Here is a 14136-nt window from a genome sequence, read left to right on the forward strand (position 1 = left end):
TAATCTTAGCAATATATACAATAATCTTTTGATGGATAAACTATTTTGATTAATAGTTATGCATCGAAATGCAAATATTTCCCCTATCATTTTTCTATGGAAACACTTCAACTTCAATTGTGTCTATAAAATTGTCCACATATTGCTGGTTTTCTTTCTAAGATTAATTCCTCGAAGGCATAAAAAAAAAGTTCTTAGGAAACTTACACTTTGGATGAGACAGTTGAGCCTCTTGACCACACAGATGAATTTTTATTGCTTCTGTGGCAACCTCTAATCCATGAAGTAGGAATGAATAAATTCAACAAATACTATGAGAAAATAAATTTTATTAGAAAAGCTCTTGTATTCATTTGGATTTTGTAGTACCAAATAAAGTTAATTCTTTCCTACTTTATAAAATCTTTCAAATTATAATATAATGTTACGCACTGGACACATTATAAAAGTCTCTTAGCAGGATTAAGTGAGGAGGACATGCTGACGAAGGTCATAATTTTGGGGTTCTGATTATTGACGAAAGGTTAATGATAATTTGTGACATATTCACATTGGAAAAAATCCTAGAGATTCAAGTAGGAAGCAGCACATTTGTCATTTTCTTGCCTGGGATGCTCCCATGCCTCCCCACCTGTAGACCCTAGCTCAGCGATCAAGAAGAATCACAGTTTTTACAGTTTGAGAAGCTGCAAAAAAAACAATGGTATTGGTGCCACAGGGGCAGACTTGATTAGCGGTGGGGTTGGGGGCAAACTAGCCTATTGATTTTCAGCTCCAAGTGCTGATTTCACTAGGTAATATTGAAGAAAACCCATACTCTTACTAGTCAGAGGTTTGTTTTGGTCTTTGTGTCAAGCTCTGTGACCCCCCCATAAATATAATGGGAAGGTAGTTCTGTAAAAATACAACAGAAGAGTTGACATCAGCTCTCCACACACTCTTGGCTGATGGAAAAGAATATGCACACATGGAGAGGAGGCCAAGACGAACTCAGGAGAAAGTAAGAACAGAAAGAGACTTGAGAACTCATAGTAAAGTTATGAGCTGTCCCCTCCCACATTCACACATGTGCACAAACACACACACATGCACACACATCACATGGCAGAGGGGGGAATCCTCCTGATTTGCAGTATTTTAATGCAGTCTTTTGTTTGTTTTTTATTATTATTTATTATTTTTTAAATATAATTTATTGTCAAGTTGGCTAACATACAGTGTATACAGTGTGTTCTTAGTTTGGGGAGTAGATTCCCATTATTCATCACTTACATACAATACCCAGTGCTCATCCCAACAAGTGCCCTCCTCGATGTCCATGACCCATTTTTGCCTGCTACCCCACCCCCGTCCATCAACCTTCAGTTTGTTCTCTGTATTTAAGACTGTCTTATGGTTTGTCTCTCTCTCTGTTTGTAACAATTTTTTTCCCTTTCCCATCCCCCATGGTCTTCTGTTAAGTTTCTCAAACTCCACAGATAAGTGAAAAACATATGATATCTGTCTTTCTCTGCCTGACTTATTTCACTTAGCATAATACCCTCCAGTTCCATTGACATTGTTACAAATGGCAGGATTTCACTCTTTTTCATTGCCGACTAGTGTTCCATTGTATATATAAACCACATCTTCTTTATCCACTCATCAGTTGATGGACATTCAGCCTCTTCCCATAATTTGGCTATTGTTGTAGAGCTGCTATAAACATTGGGGAATGCGGTCTTTAAAAAAAATTGGTATTTACACTCAGATATCACCTCATGCCAGTCAGAGTGGCCAAAATGAACAAACCAGGAGACTATAGATGCTGGAGAGGATGTGGAGAAATGGGAACCCTCTTGCACTGTTGGTGGGAATGCAAACTGGTGCAGCCACTCTGGAGAACAGTGTGGAGGTTCCTTAAAAAATTAAAACTAGAGCTACCCTATGACCCAGCAGTAGCACTGCTAGGAATGTACCCAAGGGATACAGGAGTATTGATGCATAGGGGCACTTGTACCCCAACGTTTATAGCAGCACTCTCAACAATAGCCAAATTATGGAAAGAGCCTAAATGTCCATCAACTGATGAATGGATAAAGAAATTGTGGTTTATATACACAATGGAGTACTACGTGGCAATGATAAAGAATGAAATATGGTCCTTTGTAGCAACATGGATGGAACTGGACAGTGTTAGGCTAAGTGAAATAAGCCATACGGATAAAGAGAGATACCATATGTTTTCACTCTTATGTGGATCCTGAGAAACTTAACAGGAACCCATGGGGAAGGGAAGGGGGGAAAAAAAAGAGGTTAGAGTGGGAGAGAGCCAAAGCATAAGAGACTGTTAAAAACTGAGAACAAACTGAGGGTTGATGCGGGTGGGAAGGAGGGGAGGGTGGGTGATGGGTATTGAGGAGGGCACCTTTTGGGATGAGCACTGGGTGTTGTATGGAAACCAATTTGACAATAAACTTCATATATTGAAAAAAAATTAAAAAAATAAAAAAATTGGTATTTGACATCTAAGCTACAAAATTATAAGGGCAATCCCTAGGAAGATAGGCTGAAAAATAAAAATCAACAAAAAGAATCTGGAAAACCTGAACAAAAATATCAGCAGGCAGACTTTAGAGGAGAAGATTCTGCAGTAACATTTATGCAAATTATAAAAATAATAAATCTAAAAAAATAGAATGTATGTTTGCTAAAGTATATTTCAAAGAATGTCTACTTGAAAAATCAGAACACATAAAAAGAAGTTGGAAAATGTCTTCCATAGTAAGAGAATTCATAGGCCATTAGAAACCTCTAATGGGATAAGACGTTACATTTATCAGAAGAAAGTATTTTCAAATAATATTCATAAATATATGTAAATTATAATGAAAAGTTACTTCAAATAATTAAATGAACAATGTGATGGCAGCAACAGAGCAAGTCAGTGATACCAACAGTGAAATAAAACTATATGAATAAACCACAGAGACATTTTGAGTGTATAAATTCATACCTGAAGTGAAAAATTCACTAAATTTTCTCTGCAGAAAATTGGAGATGCCGTAGACAAAACTGATGAGATGGTGGTTACAGTGACAGAATTTATTCATCCCAGAGGATGAGAGAGAAAAAAAAGAGAAAATTTAACAGGGTTCAGAGACCTTCAAAACAGGATCAGGAAAACCAGCTTAGGTCTAAGTAGAATCTGATAAGAACAACAGAGGCAGAAAAAAAAAAAAAAAAGAACAACAACCGTAAATCACAAGGAATGAACAACTTATTAGATATAGTTTAATAAATATTTGTGGACACCAGAGGCTTAGCAAACTGCTAATAGCATGAACGCATACAAATCCACATCTCATGACATAATGAAATGACCGAGGGACACTTGCAAACATAGACCAAGAAATAATCTTGAGGTAACAGGGTGGATTAAGATGTGTTTTAAGTCAGTGTGAAAATCAGGGAACGGGTGACATATTTTCCACCTCAATCAGCCTCGGACCACATCATATACCACAGAATCCATATCTGCCCTGCACACAATTTCAGACTGAAGTGGGATACCATCAGCAAGAGGAAGGAATAGGAGGCCCCGGGCCCTGAATCTCCCATGGAAACAATAATTTAAAGATATATTCAGACACAAACCCATGTATATTCAGCTCATCATTTTTTTAAGGGTGCCAAGACCATTCAGAAGGGAAAGAACAGTATCTGTCACAAATGGTGTGGGAACCTGGCTATCCACATGTAAAAGAATGAAGTTGGCTGCTTACATTTCCACCATATACTAAAGTTAACTCAAAAAGGACTAAGGACCTAAACATAAATGTAAAACTATGTAAATGCATGAAGAAAACCTGGGGGGAAAGTAAACAACATTGTGTTTGGCAATGATTTCTCGGGTATGCCACCCAAACCATAGACTACAAAGGAAAAGTCCATTGTAGACAAACAGGCTACATCAAACTAAAACATTTCTATGTGTCAGAGGGCGTGATCAACAGAATGAATAGTGGCAAAAACACTTGCAAATCATACATCAAACAAGGGATTCATTTCCAAAATATATAAGGAAACTTACAAGTCAGTAACAACAACAAAAACCAAACCACACAGTTAAAAAATGAGCAAAGAAATTGAATAGATTTATCTCCAAGGAAAATATACAAATGGTCAAAAAGCATATGAAAAGATGCTCAATAGCACTAATAATCTGAGAAATGCAAATCAAAACCACGATGAGATAGCACCTCATTCTCATTAGGCTGGGTAGAATCAAAAAAGTTTTGGTGAGAAGGTGAAAAAGAGGAGCCTTGCATACTGTTGTTGGGAACATAAATTGGTCAGCTGTTATGAAGGAGAGTATGGAGCCTCTCCAAGAAATTAAAAATACAATTACCAACTGAATCAGTAATCCCACATGTTGCAAAATATCTAAAGGAATTGAAAGCAAGACCTCAAAGAGATGTGTACATCCATCCTCACTGAAGCATTATTCACAAAAGCCAAGTAGTAGAAGCAGTCCAAATGTCTACTGATGGATGGATGGATCAAGAAAATGTGCTATACACATAACAATGTATTTATCCAGCCTTAAAAAAGAAGGAAATCTAACCAATTCTATAATATGGATGAACCTCCAAGACATTATGCTAAGTGAAACAAGCCAGTCACACAAACGCAAAAAACAAACAAACAAAAAAAAGTGTATGATTCCAATTACATGAAGCATCTAAAGTAGTCAGATTAGTAGAAACAGTGAATAGAATGGCGATTGCTAACCGTTGAAGGGAAAGTGGAGAAGGTAATTATTGTTTAATGAGTATAGAGTCCCAGTTTTACAAGGTAGAAGTTCTAGATATAGTTAGCGCCCCTAGCATGGGTGCTTAGAGTTGCTTTAGATGTATGATCTAGTTAAATGCAATGTAAGATGTGAGATAGCGTGTGATTCCCACTGTGTGAAAATACGGAAGAAACAAAACTACAGGGACCATAAATACATCAGTGGTTGACAGGGTTTAGGGGGAAGGAAGTTTGGATAGGTAGAGCACAGAGGACTTTCAAGGCAGTGAAACTATTCTGTATAACTCCATAATGGTTGATACACATCATTATATATTTCTCCAAACTCATAAAATGCACAACATCAGGAGTACACCTTAAAGTAAACTATGGTCTTTGGGTGACAAGGATGTGTCAAGATAGGTGTATCAATTGAAGCAAACGAACCACCCCACTGAGGGATGCTGAAAGTGAGAAAGTCTCTGCATTACTGGTGCACAGACACATAGATAGTAGAGGAATACAGAAAATCTCTGTACTTTGTCTGAGTTTTGCTGTGAGCCTAAAACTGCTCCAAGAAAACAGTCTATTTTTGTTAACATGGATAACGTGGTCAATTTTACGTTATGCGCATTTTTTTTTGCCACAACTTAAAAAAAAAAATAAAAAGGCAAACAAAAGAAAAGAGGTGATCTTGACAGAAGCAAGAAAAAAAAAACTAGTCATTACATTTAGTAAAATAATGATATGATTAATAGATGAGTTCTTACCAGAAACAATAAAGGATGAAAGATAGGGAAGGTCAAATTCAGAGCTGAAAGTACTGAAAAAAAAAAAAAAAGCAAGAAACAAACCAACTCCCTACACACACACAAACCCAAAACAAAACAAAATAAAAACACTTGTCAAACAAGAATTATAAATTCGCAAAACAAATTTTCAAAAAAGAAGTTGCATAAAGACCCCACAATGAACACAAAATCTAAGACAGTTTCCTCTTAGTATACCTGCCCTCTAAAAACGTTCTTTAAGCTACAAGTAAATGATGCCAGTTGGTAACACATATCTACAAGACGGAATATGATCGGCAGAAATGGTAAATATATTTGTATATTTTAAAATCTGTGTGTATGTTTTCCTCTCTGAATTGCTTCAAAAGATGAGATTATTTAAAGCAATCATTATAACACTGTACGGTGGGATCTATACCACGTACATTATTTTTTAGCATTTGTTAATTTCTGTGGCGCAAAGTCACCAAGAGTGCGTCATTTCAAGTCCCCAGTGGGAAATCAGTGTTTGGAATCTGAAGGTAGCTGGCTTCAGTACAACCTTGTAAGAACAGGTTTTCAGCTCTCTCTGAAAGTTGAGCGTCCCTATGAAATGTTCCTAAGCCGAAATGGTGGACACTAAAGAAGTAAATAACATTAATTCACGTGGAAAAATTGTTGAATATTCCCTGATCCCCAAAACATTGCCCACCAAAATAAATAACCCCCAAATAACCTCCCTTACGTTTTTCTGATATAAGACACACCTTGCGAATGGATATGAAAAATAAATTGAACACAGATGCTCAAAAACACAATTGAAAGCTATGCTTGGTACTGAACTCAGATGCTGAGTATAGTTTCTGAGGAATGAAATTGACAGGGCCAATCTTGCTGCTTGGAGGGTGTGAGCTGCCTCTAACAATAAAACTAGCAGCGAGCACAATTTTTGCTTTTCACCTTTTCTCCTAAATACGTTAATCCCCTTCAGATTCTGTTGTTCATCAAAAACTGGTACTAACGTAGGTCTTTCACAAAAGCAAACTGACGTAAGGCAAATTTTCCTAAAAGTGTGTTTGTTATTTTATTAAGAGCATGGGGGGAGGGGTCACAGAGAGAGGGAGAGAGAGAATCCCAAGCAGGCTACCCACTGTCAGGGCAGAGCTGGACTCAAGGCTTCATATCTCATGGACCATGTGATCACAACCTGGGCCAAAATCAAGAGTTGGACGCTTAACCAACTGAGCCACGCAGGTGCCGCAGGCATAATGCAAATTTTTGAACAGCTGAGGAATACCTGTAATACTTAGGAGGGGGAAAAGGAGCTATATTCGTGTTAATATAACATATTTTAATGGAAATTAGAATTAATTTGAAGTAGATGGCGATCAGCTAATGATATATGCGTAAAGAGTGCTATCAGCAAGATAGAAGATGAGCAAATCCCAATAAAAGCAATAAGAACAATAATTATACAACTCCAAACTGAGAACTTCTCAGGGAACAATCTAGACCACAGAGAAGCAGCACACACCAGGTGTAATTCAAAAATCCAGGATGGTCCCATAGAACGTAAAGGAAGCATTTTACCTGCATCCCCCAACCCTGCAGCTGAGAGCCACTTGGCACCTGGAGGAATCCCCTTAGGGGGAGTCACCTCATGGAGAGAAGGGGAGCAGGAGAACCCATAATCTTCAACGATGTGGACACCTGCAGCTTTTGCAACAGAGGTGTCCCACCGATACTGATCCTGATCCCACTAGTTGGAGCAGCCCAGAGTGCTCTCTCTGTATCTCCTCCCAGAGCCAGGGTCTGTTGCTATGGTCAGACTTGCCTTCGGGGACACCAATTGCTGCTTTTAGGGACTGGGTGCCACAGCGCCTCCCTTATACAAGACTAGAGCTGGTCTGATTTTTGCCCTCTCCTGGTCCCAGGTTGGGGCTCTGTCTCAACATTACCAGGGCAGACTCTGCTGCCCTGAACCCTGCCCACAGCTCCTAAGAATGCTTTAGCTGCCACTCTAGGTGCAAGTTGCTGCTGTCCTGAATTCTACCCATAGTGTTCCATGTCATGACTCCGTATCTTCATGTAAAGCGTCCTCCTGCTGCTCTGAACCCCATCCCCACTCGATGCCTAGATTCTGGACTGCCATTGCTAACACGAGGTTGCTATTGTTTGAAAACTTGACATCACCCACGGCAACTCCAGCCTCTGACCCATCCTTGCTAGGGCTTGTCATCCTAAGTTCTGTGGTCACCGCTACATAGCTTCTGTCAACCAGAGTCAGAGCGATGAGCCCCTGAGACCCAGTACAGTTTCCGTGGCATATCTGCAAGTGTCTCCACCTTAGACCCCAGTGCCACAGCCACAGTAAGTGAACCTGTGCACTGAGACCTTGTGGCGATGGTAGTTCTATCTGTGCCTGACCTTGGATGACAGTTCCAGTACTGCTCTGAGGGCTCTGAGGCCAGCATGCAGTACCTGATACCAGAAAGATCATCTCCACAAGATCTTATTCCCAAACATAAGGCAGGAGGGAGTGGGATGATATTTTTAAGGCGGTCAAAGGGGGGAAAAAAAACAGCCAACCAAGAATGCCTTACGCAGCAAAGCTGTCATTCGAAAACGAAGAAGAGATAAAAGCTTTCCCAGCCTCTCACAGGATGGTGTGTCAATGGTTCAGCTTGCCCCGGATGGCAGAGGACAGCAGCACCATGACTCTCGTGGTGGTCTCTAGACCACCATGTGTCAGAACCAGTTTTAAGTATTTGACCTGGCTAACTGAAATGCTAAAGGGAATTCTTGAAGCTGAAACAGAGAGACGAAAATTAGAAACATTGAAACATATAAACATATAGAATCACTGGTAGAGGCAAAAGGAACAATACCCTTGACACTGGTGTAGACGATGGTTTCTTGGATACTGAAATCACAGGCAACAAAAACTAAAATAAGAAAAGTGGGACTGCATTAAGCCAAAGAGCATCTTTTCAGCAAGGAAAGAACCAAGCAAGTGAAAGAACAATGTAGAGAGCAGAAGAAAATATCTGTAAACAAATATCAGATAAGGGAATAATATCCATTTATATAAAGAACTCTTACAATGTAATAAAAGCAAAGAACACAATCCAATTCAAAAAATGGGCAAAGGACTTCAGTAGATATTTTTTGAAAGACATACAAATGGCAAGCAGATAGAGGTAAGGTGCGTAAGGTCACTAATCATCAGGGAAATGAAAATCAAAACCACCAGCTGGGGGCACCTGGGTGGCTCAGTCGGTTAAGCATCCGACTTCAGCTCAGGTCACGATCTCGTGGTCCGCGAGTTTGAGCCCCGCGTCGGGCTCTGGGCTGATGGCTCAGAGCCTGGAGCCTGCTTCAGATTCTGTGTCTCCCTCTCTCTCTGCCTCTCCCCTGCTTTTGCTGTCTCTCCCTCTCTCTCCAAAATAAATAAACATTTTTAAAAAATAAAGGAAGTCCCCAAAATGTTTTTTTCTCTCCAGTCAAAATAACAGAAAAAGGGCATGCCAGAATGGCAAAAGTTTTAGACACTAACTGCATATTCCAATAAAAAACAATTGACTAACCCACAAAAATATCACCCAGGCATGCAGGGGAAATCAACACATTGTCTGGTGAAGGAAAACTAAGAACATTTGTCACCAGGGGCACCTGGGTGGCTCAAGTCAGTTAAGTGTACCACTCTTGGTTTCTGCTCAGGTTCTGACCTCACAGTTTTGTGAGTTCAAACCCTGCACTTGGTTCTGTGCTGGTAGTGTGGAGCCTGCTTGGGATTCTCTCTCTTTCTCTCTCTCTCTGTCTGTCTGTCTGTCTGTCTCTCTCTCTCCACCCTCTCCCCCAAATCGTGCTGTCTCTGTCTCTCTCGAAATAAGTAAGCTTAAAAAAATGTGTCACCACCAGACCCACTCTGAAAATAATTCCCTTTAGCAGTTTTCCGATAACAAAAGGAATCAGGGAATCTCAGGAAGAAAGAACAAAAGAAAATAAAAAGATCACTGGTTCTAATGGACTTCCTTCACCTCTCGTGCTTTCTAAATTGTTTCATATTTGAGGGAAAATTATCAGTTGAAGCAAAATTATAAAATCAGTTTGATTCTCAATTTTAGTAGAGAAATATTTAAGACAATTATATTATGAATGGGACAACATTAGGGGCCATAAAGGAAAGTAAGGCTCTACATTTTACTCAAACTCCTGTGGGTTGTGATAGACTGCGTAGACTATGATCTCTGAAAATGTAATCACCTATATAAAGATGTATGATATCTAAATTATTTATATAAAGCAGATTAAAGCACATAAGTACATATATAAAGTTATTTATGAAGAAAAGATCCACTTTGCTACAAATTATGCTCCATCAATTAGGTCATGATGTAGAAAAGTATAACCTTTTTCTTACAGCATGACAAACACAGCACCACCAAAAAGAAAGTTCCAGTAGGTCATAAACCTTAATTAAGAGTAAAAAAAATAAAGACATGAAGAGAAAAGTTAAATCTTAGAAAGTAACATAGGACAGGTTAGTCCTGAACATTGACTAACTTCTGAAGTAGGTCCAAAATAATCACCACCATTCAAAATGATAAATTGGACTATAGTATCATTAATGCATTTGCGTCATTAAAACCTCCAGTGTGAGGGTAAAAATGATAGTCACAGCATCCAAAATCTATTCGCGTCTTACAAACTCAAAAAAGAGCTCATGTCTAAAATTGGACGAGGACTTCTAAGAAGGGAAAAGCGACACTGTCCGGGAGAAATGGGCAAGAGATACACTCAAGCATTCTCACAGGAAATGGTACTGTTATATAATCATCAGAAATTATTACATTAATTTTTCACTAGTGAATGTGAGATTAAGGGGTTATTTTGTACACGGTGTGTTTACGCAATACATTAGAAAAATGTTGGAATAAGGTGATAAATTGAAATACACACGTAACTGTGTAATTTCATTCTAATGCTTAGAAGAAAATGTATTATAAATACCCATAAGGACAATTATCGTATACTTCTAGATTTGTATTTTCTTATGATAAGTGTAATATTTATAAGCAAATGCAATATGTCATATATTATATAGTTATGCATCATATATAAGTTATTATAAATACAGCACAATATGTGAAAAAAAGCCATGGAAAAAGCTTTCCATAAAAAGTTATTCATAATATCCACATACTAAAAGGGAACTAAATTTGTGAAAATAAATTTTAAAATGTCATATTCTGGGGGGCCTGGGTGGCTCAGTCGGTTAACCGTACGACTTCAGCTGAGGTCACGATCTCGTGGTCCGTGGGTTCGAGCCCCCCGTCGGCTCTGGGTTGATGGCTCAGAGCCTGGAGCCTGCTTCTGATTCTGTGTCTCCCTCTCTCTCTGCCCCTCCCCCGTTCACGCTCTGTCTCTCTCTGTCTCAAAAATAAATAAACGTTTAAAAAAAAATAAAAAATAAAATGTCATATTCATAGAAGACAGCAGTGAAAATTCACAAACTATAGGCAAATGCAATAATATAAGTGCCTTACAAATGTCATATGAGAGCGAAGGGAGACACACATAAAAATGCATACTGCATGATTCCATTGAGAAAAAGTCCAAAATTAAGCAAAGATACTTCATAATGTAAATGGGTAGGGCTAATAAAGGCTCTAAACTTCTACATCATGATCTGACTTGTAATTGCGTGGTTCTAACTAGTTTGTGTTCAATTTGTGCAATCATGTACTTACTTTCCTTGATGTGTCAAAATTAAATAGTAAAGTTTATTTCATGCTAAAGGTCATTTATGGAAACATGGTTTTCTATGAAAAGCAAGAACTGGAAATTATTAAATGTGCAGTAACGATATAAAAGTATACATAAAATATCATACCCAAACTATAAACAGACTTCAAAACAAATAAAGTGCAAATATTTACAAAAATATGGATGAGCTCTACAAATATAATATTAACTGATAAGCTTTTAATAAACTCTGGAAGCGTTTGAAATCTTACCACATCCTCTTCATTATCTACGGAGAGCAGGTTAGAGTTTTTAGAAGCACAGGACATCAAACTCTCATTCCACGGTTTTTTTTCAGTGCTGATGTAATAGCAATTGTTGCAATACGTAACCCACTCTTCTGGACAACGACCACAGTGATGTGTTAGAAGAAGATTATGAGATATTATCAAAAATTTTGAATATTACAAAATTCAAATTTTTGCATGGGTATGTACATATGTATACATAACATATCTACGCATCCTCCCAGGATAGTATAAATAAAATAGGCTCACACACACTCGCAGAGAATGGTCAGGTTCTCATCCTAATTTATGTGCCCATATAAAGCAAACACACAAAAATATCCATCTGTACATGTCCTGAGAGTCACTGAACAAAATCACTTTTATGGAGAGTAAAATGATTTGTCTCTTATCATGTTATAGCAAGAGGAAGTTTGAGGTGATTGGTAACAATGGGTATGGTGATTTTAAATGAGTATTTCTTCACATTGTTACAGAAGAAGTAACATTCCCTGACAATCATTATTTCAGAAAGTTTATATGTGAACATCTAATTGATTTTCACCCAAATAGACTCGATTAACTTCTTTGCCTAGCCTCAGGTGGAGACAAAATAGAAACTATACTAATAGCAGAATTTTGAAAATGATGTTGTACCTTTCTGGATCCTTGTTTCCAGGGAAGAATTATTCTGCTCCGGTGTGTCAGTACCTAGAACAATTAAAGTAATCCTCATACAAACTTAATGTTAAACTAAACAAATCATAATGACTGAGTCTCTTAGTTTGAAATTTGGTGTATGGTTTAGAATTCGAAAACTGTAATAAAATTACTTTTACCAGTAAAAAGTGAATAACGGGGGAAGACATTTCAAAAGCCTAAACGAATCAAACCGCTACTTACAGTATTTGGTAACCAATATCAAGAATTAATTTGTGTTTCTCGATAAGGTCTCTTTCCTATACCTTGTCTTTGGGTTATGAAATCCGAGTTATGAGAATAAATATGTAATACTATCGACAATTGTTGTTATTTCTACCTTTGACAGCTTCAGAATAATCATTCCAAGTTAGAGCTTATATGCATTAAAATAAGAGAATAAAATTCCATAATGTTATGAAATATTTCGAGCCACTGAGGACCACTAAAGTGAAATATTCCCTTTCGTCATTTAAACACTTACTGACCGGGATTAACAGCTAGTATTACCACAGTGGACATCAAGACAAGACAGATGATTCCCAGGATCCCAGCAATGAGCTTCTCTGGACATGATGACAAATAGTAGAAAGAGAAATGAAAACACTGAGAAAGGATGCACAGAAATAATCATTTAGAAAATTTACAGACAGAACCAACGATGCACATGGAATCCCACATAAAAACTTGGGACTCCAAACCTGTATCTTCTATTGTAATCTTCTCTCAGAATATACCCTTGCATTTACAGTAAATATACTACTCCATGACATGTTGGTAAAGACTACAAATTACAACAATGCCTGAACAAAGTTAGTTCTCGGATTTTAATTACAGTACCACATTCCAAATTCAAGTTCGGATTCTCACAAATGAAAAATATGCGAGATCATTCCCTACTCACTCCCTACACCCCTGTACCCCAACTGCACATTCTAGAACAGGTATACTGTGTGTGTATTAAATGTTTTACCTTTGCAGGGAGACTTCTTGCCATTTCCTTGAAGGGCCCGAGAAGCATTTTGAAGATTCAATTCTGCATAGGCTATCTCCTCCTCAGTTACTGAAATGGAACTTTTCGTGCCCTTAGGTTGCACTTGCTGTCTTTTTGAGCCCTTAGCATGATGGAGTTCCGCGTAGGTCACGCCTTGGTTGTTCATGTCTGCAGCTGAGTAGTGTCAGCTACAATGTGGATGAAACTGCCCTGAAGGTCTTGATCAAGAGTGTGTGTCATGTGCTGACGACATTGCTAGTCGTGACACCGGGTGGGGTGCAGGGTGAGGGAGACTCCTCATTTGCAGTTGAACAATATAAAGTCTGGTACTAACTTCCGTAGAGATAGAAATAAGTGTTTCATGATACAATAAGTGGTTTTTACTATGCTATTCTATGTTTGACACAATAGTATTTGTTGGAAAAATGTAAAGAAATAAATGAGAGAGGAATAAAGGAATTAATGAGTAATACTGTCCTTATGATTCCGCAGAAACATTTCAACACTATTAACTGGGCTAAAATTAAAACGCGGTATTAGGAAAAGAATGCTGCATGATTTTTTGGACAATTTAAAACCGCTATTGGTTAAAAATTGAGTGTTCTGATTGGAGAATACTAGTTTTAGCACAAATAGAAATTCCCTGAAGTAAATTACTTCTATTTGGGGACTTCGATTTATTTTCCACAAGGTCATGTGCTATCAAATGATCTTTTATTTTAAATAAATTTGGAAGTCTGTGACATTGTTAAAATTTAAAAGAAAGATTTTATATGTTGCAAAATACTACATGACCCACTAAATGTATCTGAAACCTGAACAACACTGAAAACAAAAGAGCAAAAAATATATATTTTTTTAATTT

General features: G+C 37.8%; 1 protein-coding gene across 1 annotated transcript; it reads right to left on the bottom strand.

Moving 5' to 3' along the window:
* Positions 1-203: 203 nt before the first annotated feature.
* Positions 204-13449, bottom strand: LOC122473578 (NKG2-A/NKG2-B type II integral membrane protein-like). The gene is made up of 5 exons (XM_043564246.1): positions 13251-13449; positions 12766-12843; positions 12236-12289; positions 11564-11715; positions 204-311 (listed from the first exon to the last, which is right to left on the bottom strand). Exons 1-5 carry the CDS (start codon positions 13435-13437, stop codon positions 204-206), a joined length of 579 nt encoding a protein of 192 aa, XP_043420181.1. The 5' UTR covers positions 13438-13449.
* Between the last annotated feature and the right edge of the window lie 687 nt (positions 13450-14136).

This window comes from Prionailurus bengalensis, chromosome B4, assembly GCF_016509475.1.
Source record: "Prionailurus bengalensis isolate Pbe53 chromosome B4, Fcat_Pben_1.1_paternal_pri, whole genome shotgun sequence".
Lineage (NCBI taxonomy): Eukaryota > Metazoa > Chordata > Mammalia > Carnivora > Felidae > Prionailurus > Prionailurus bengalensis.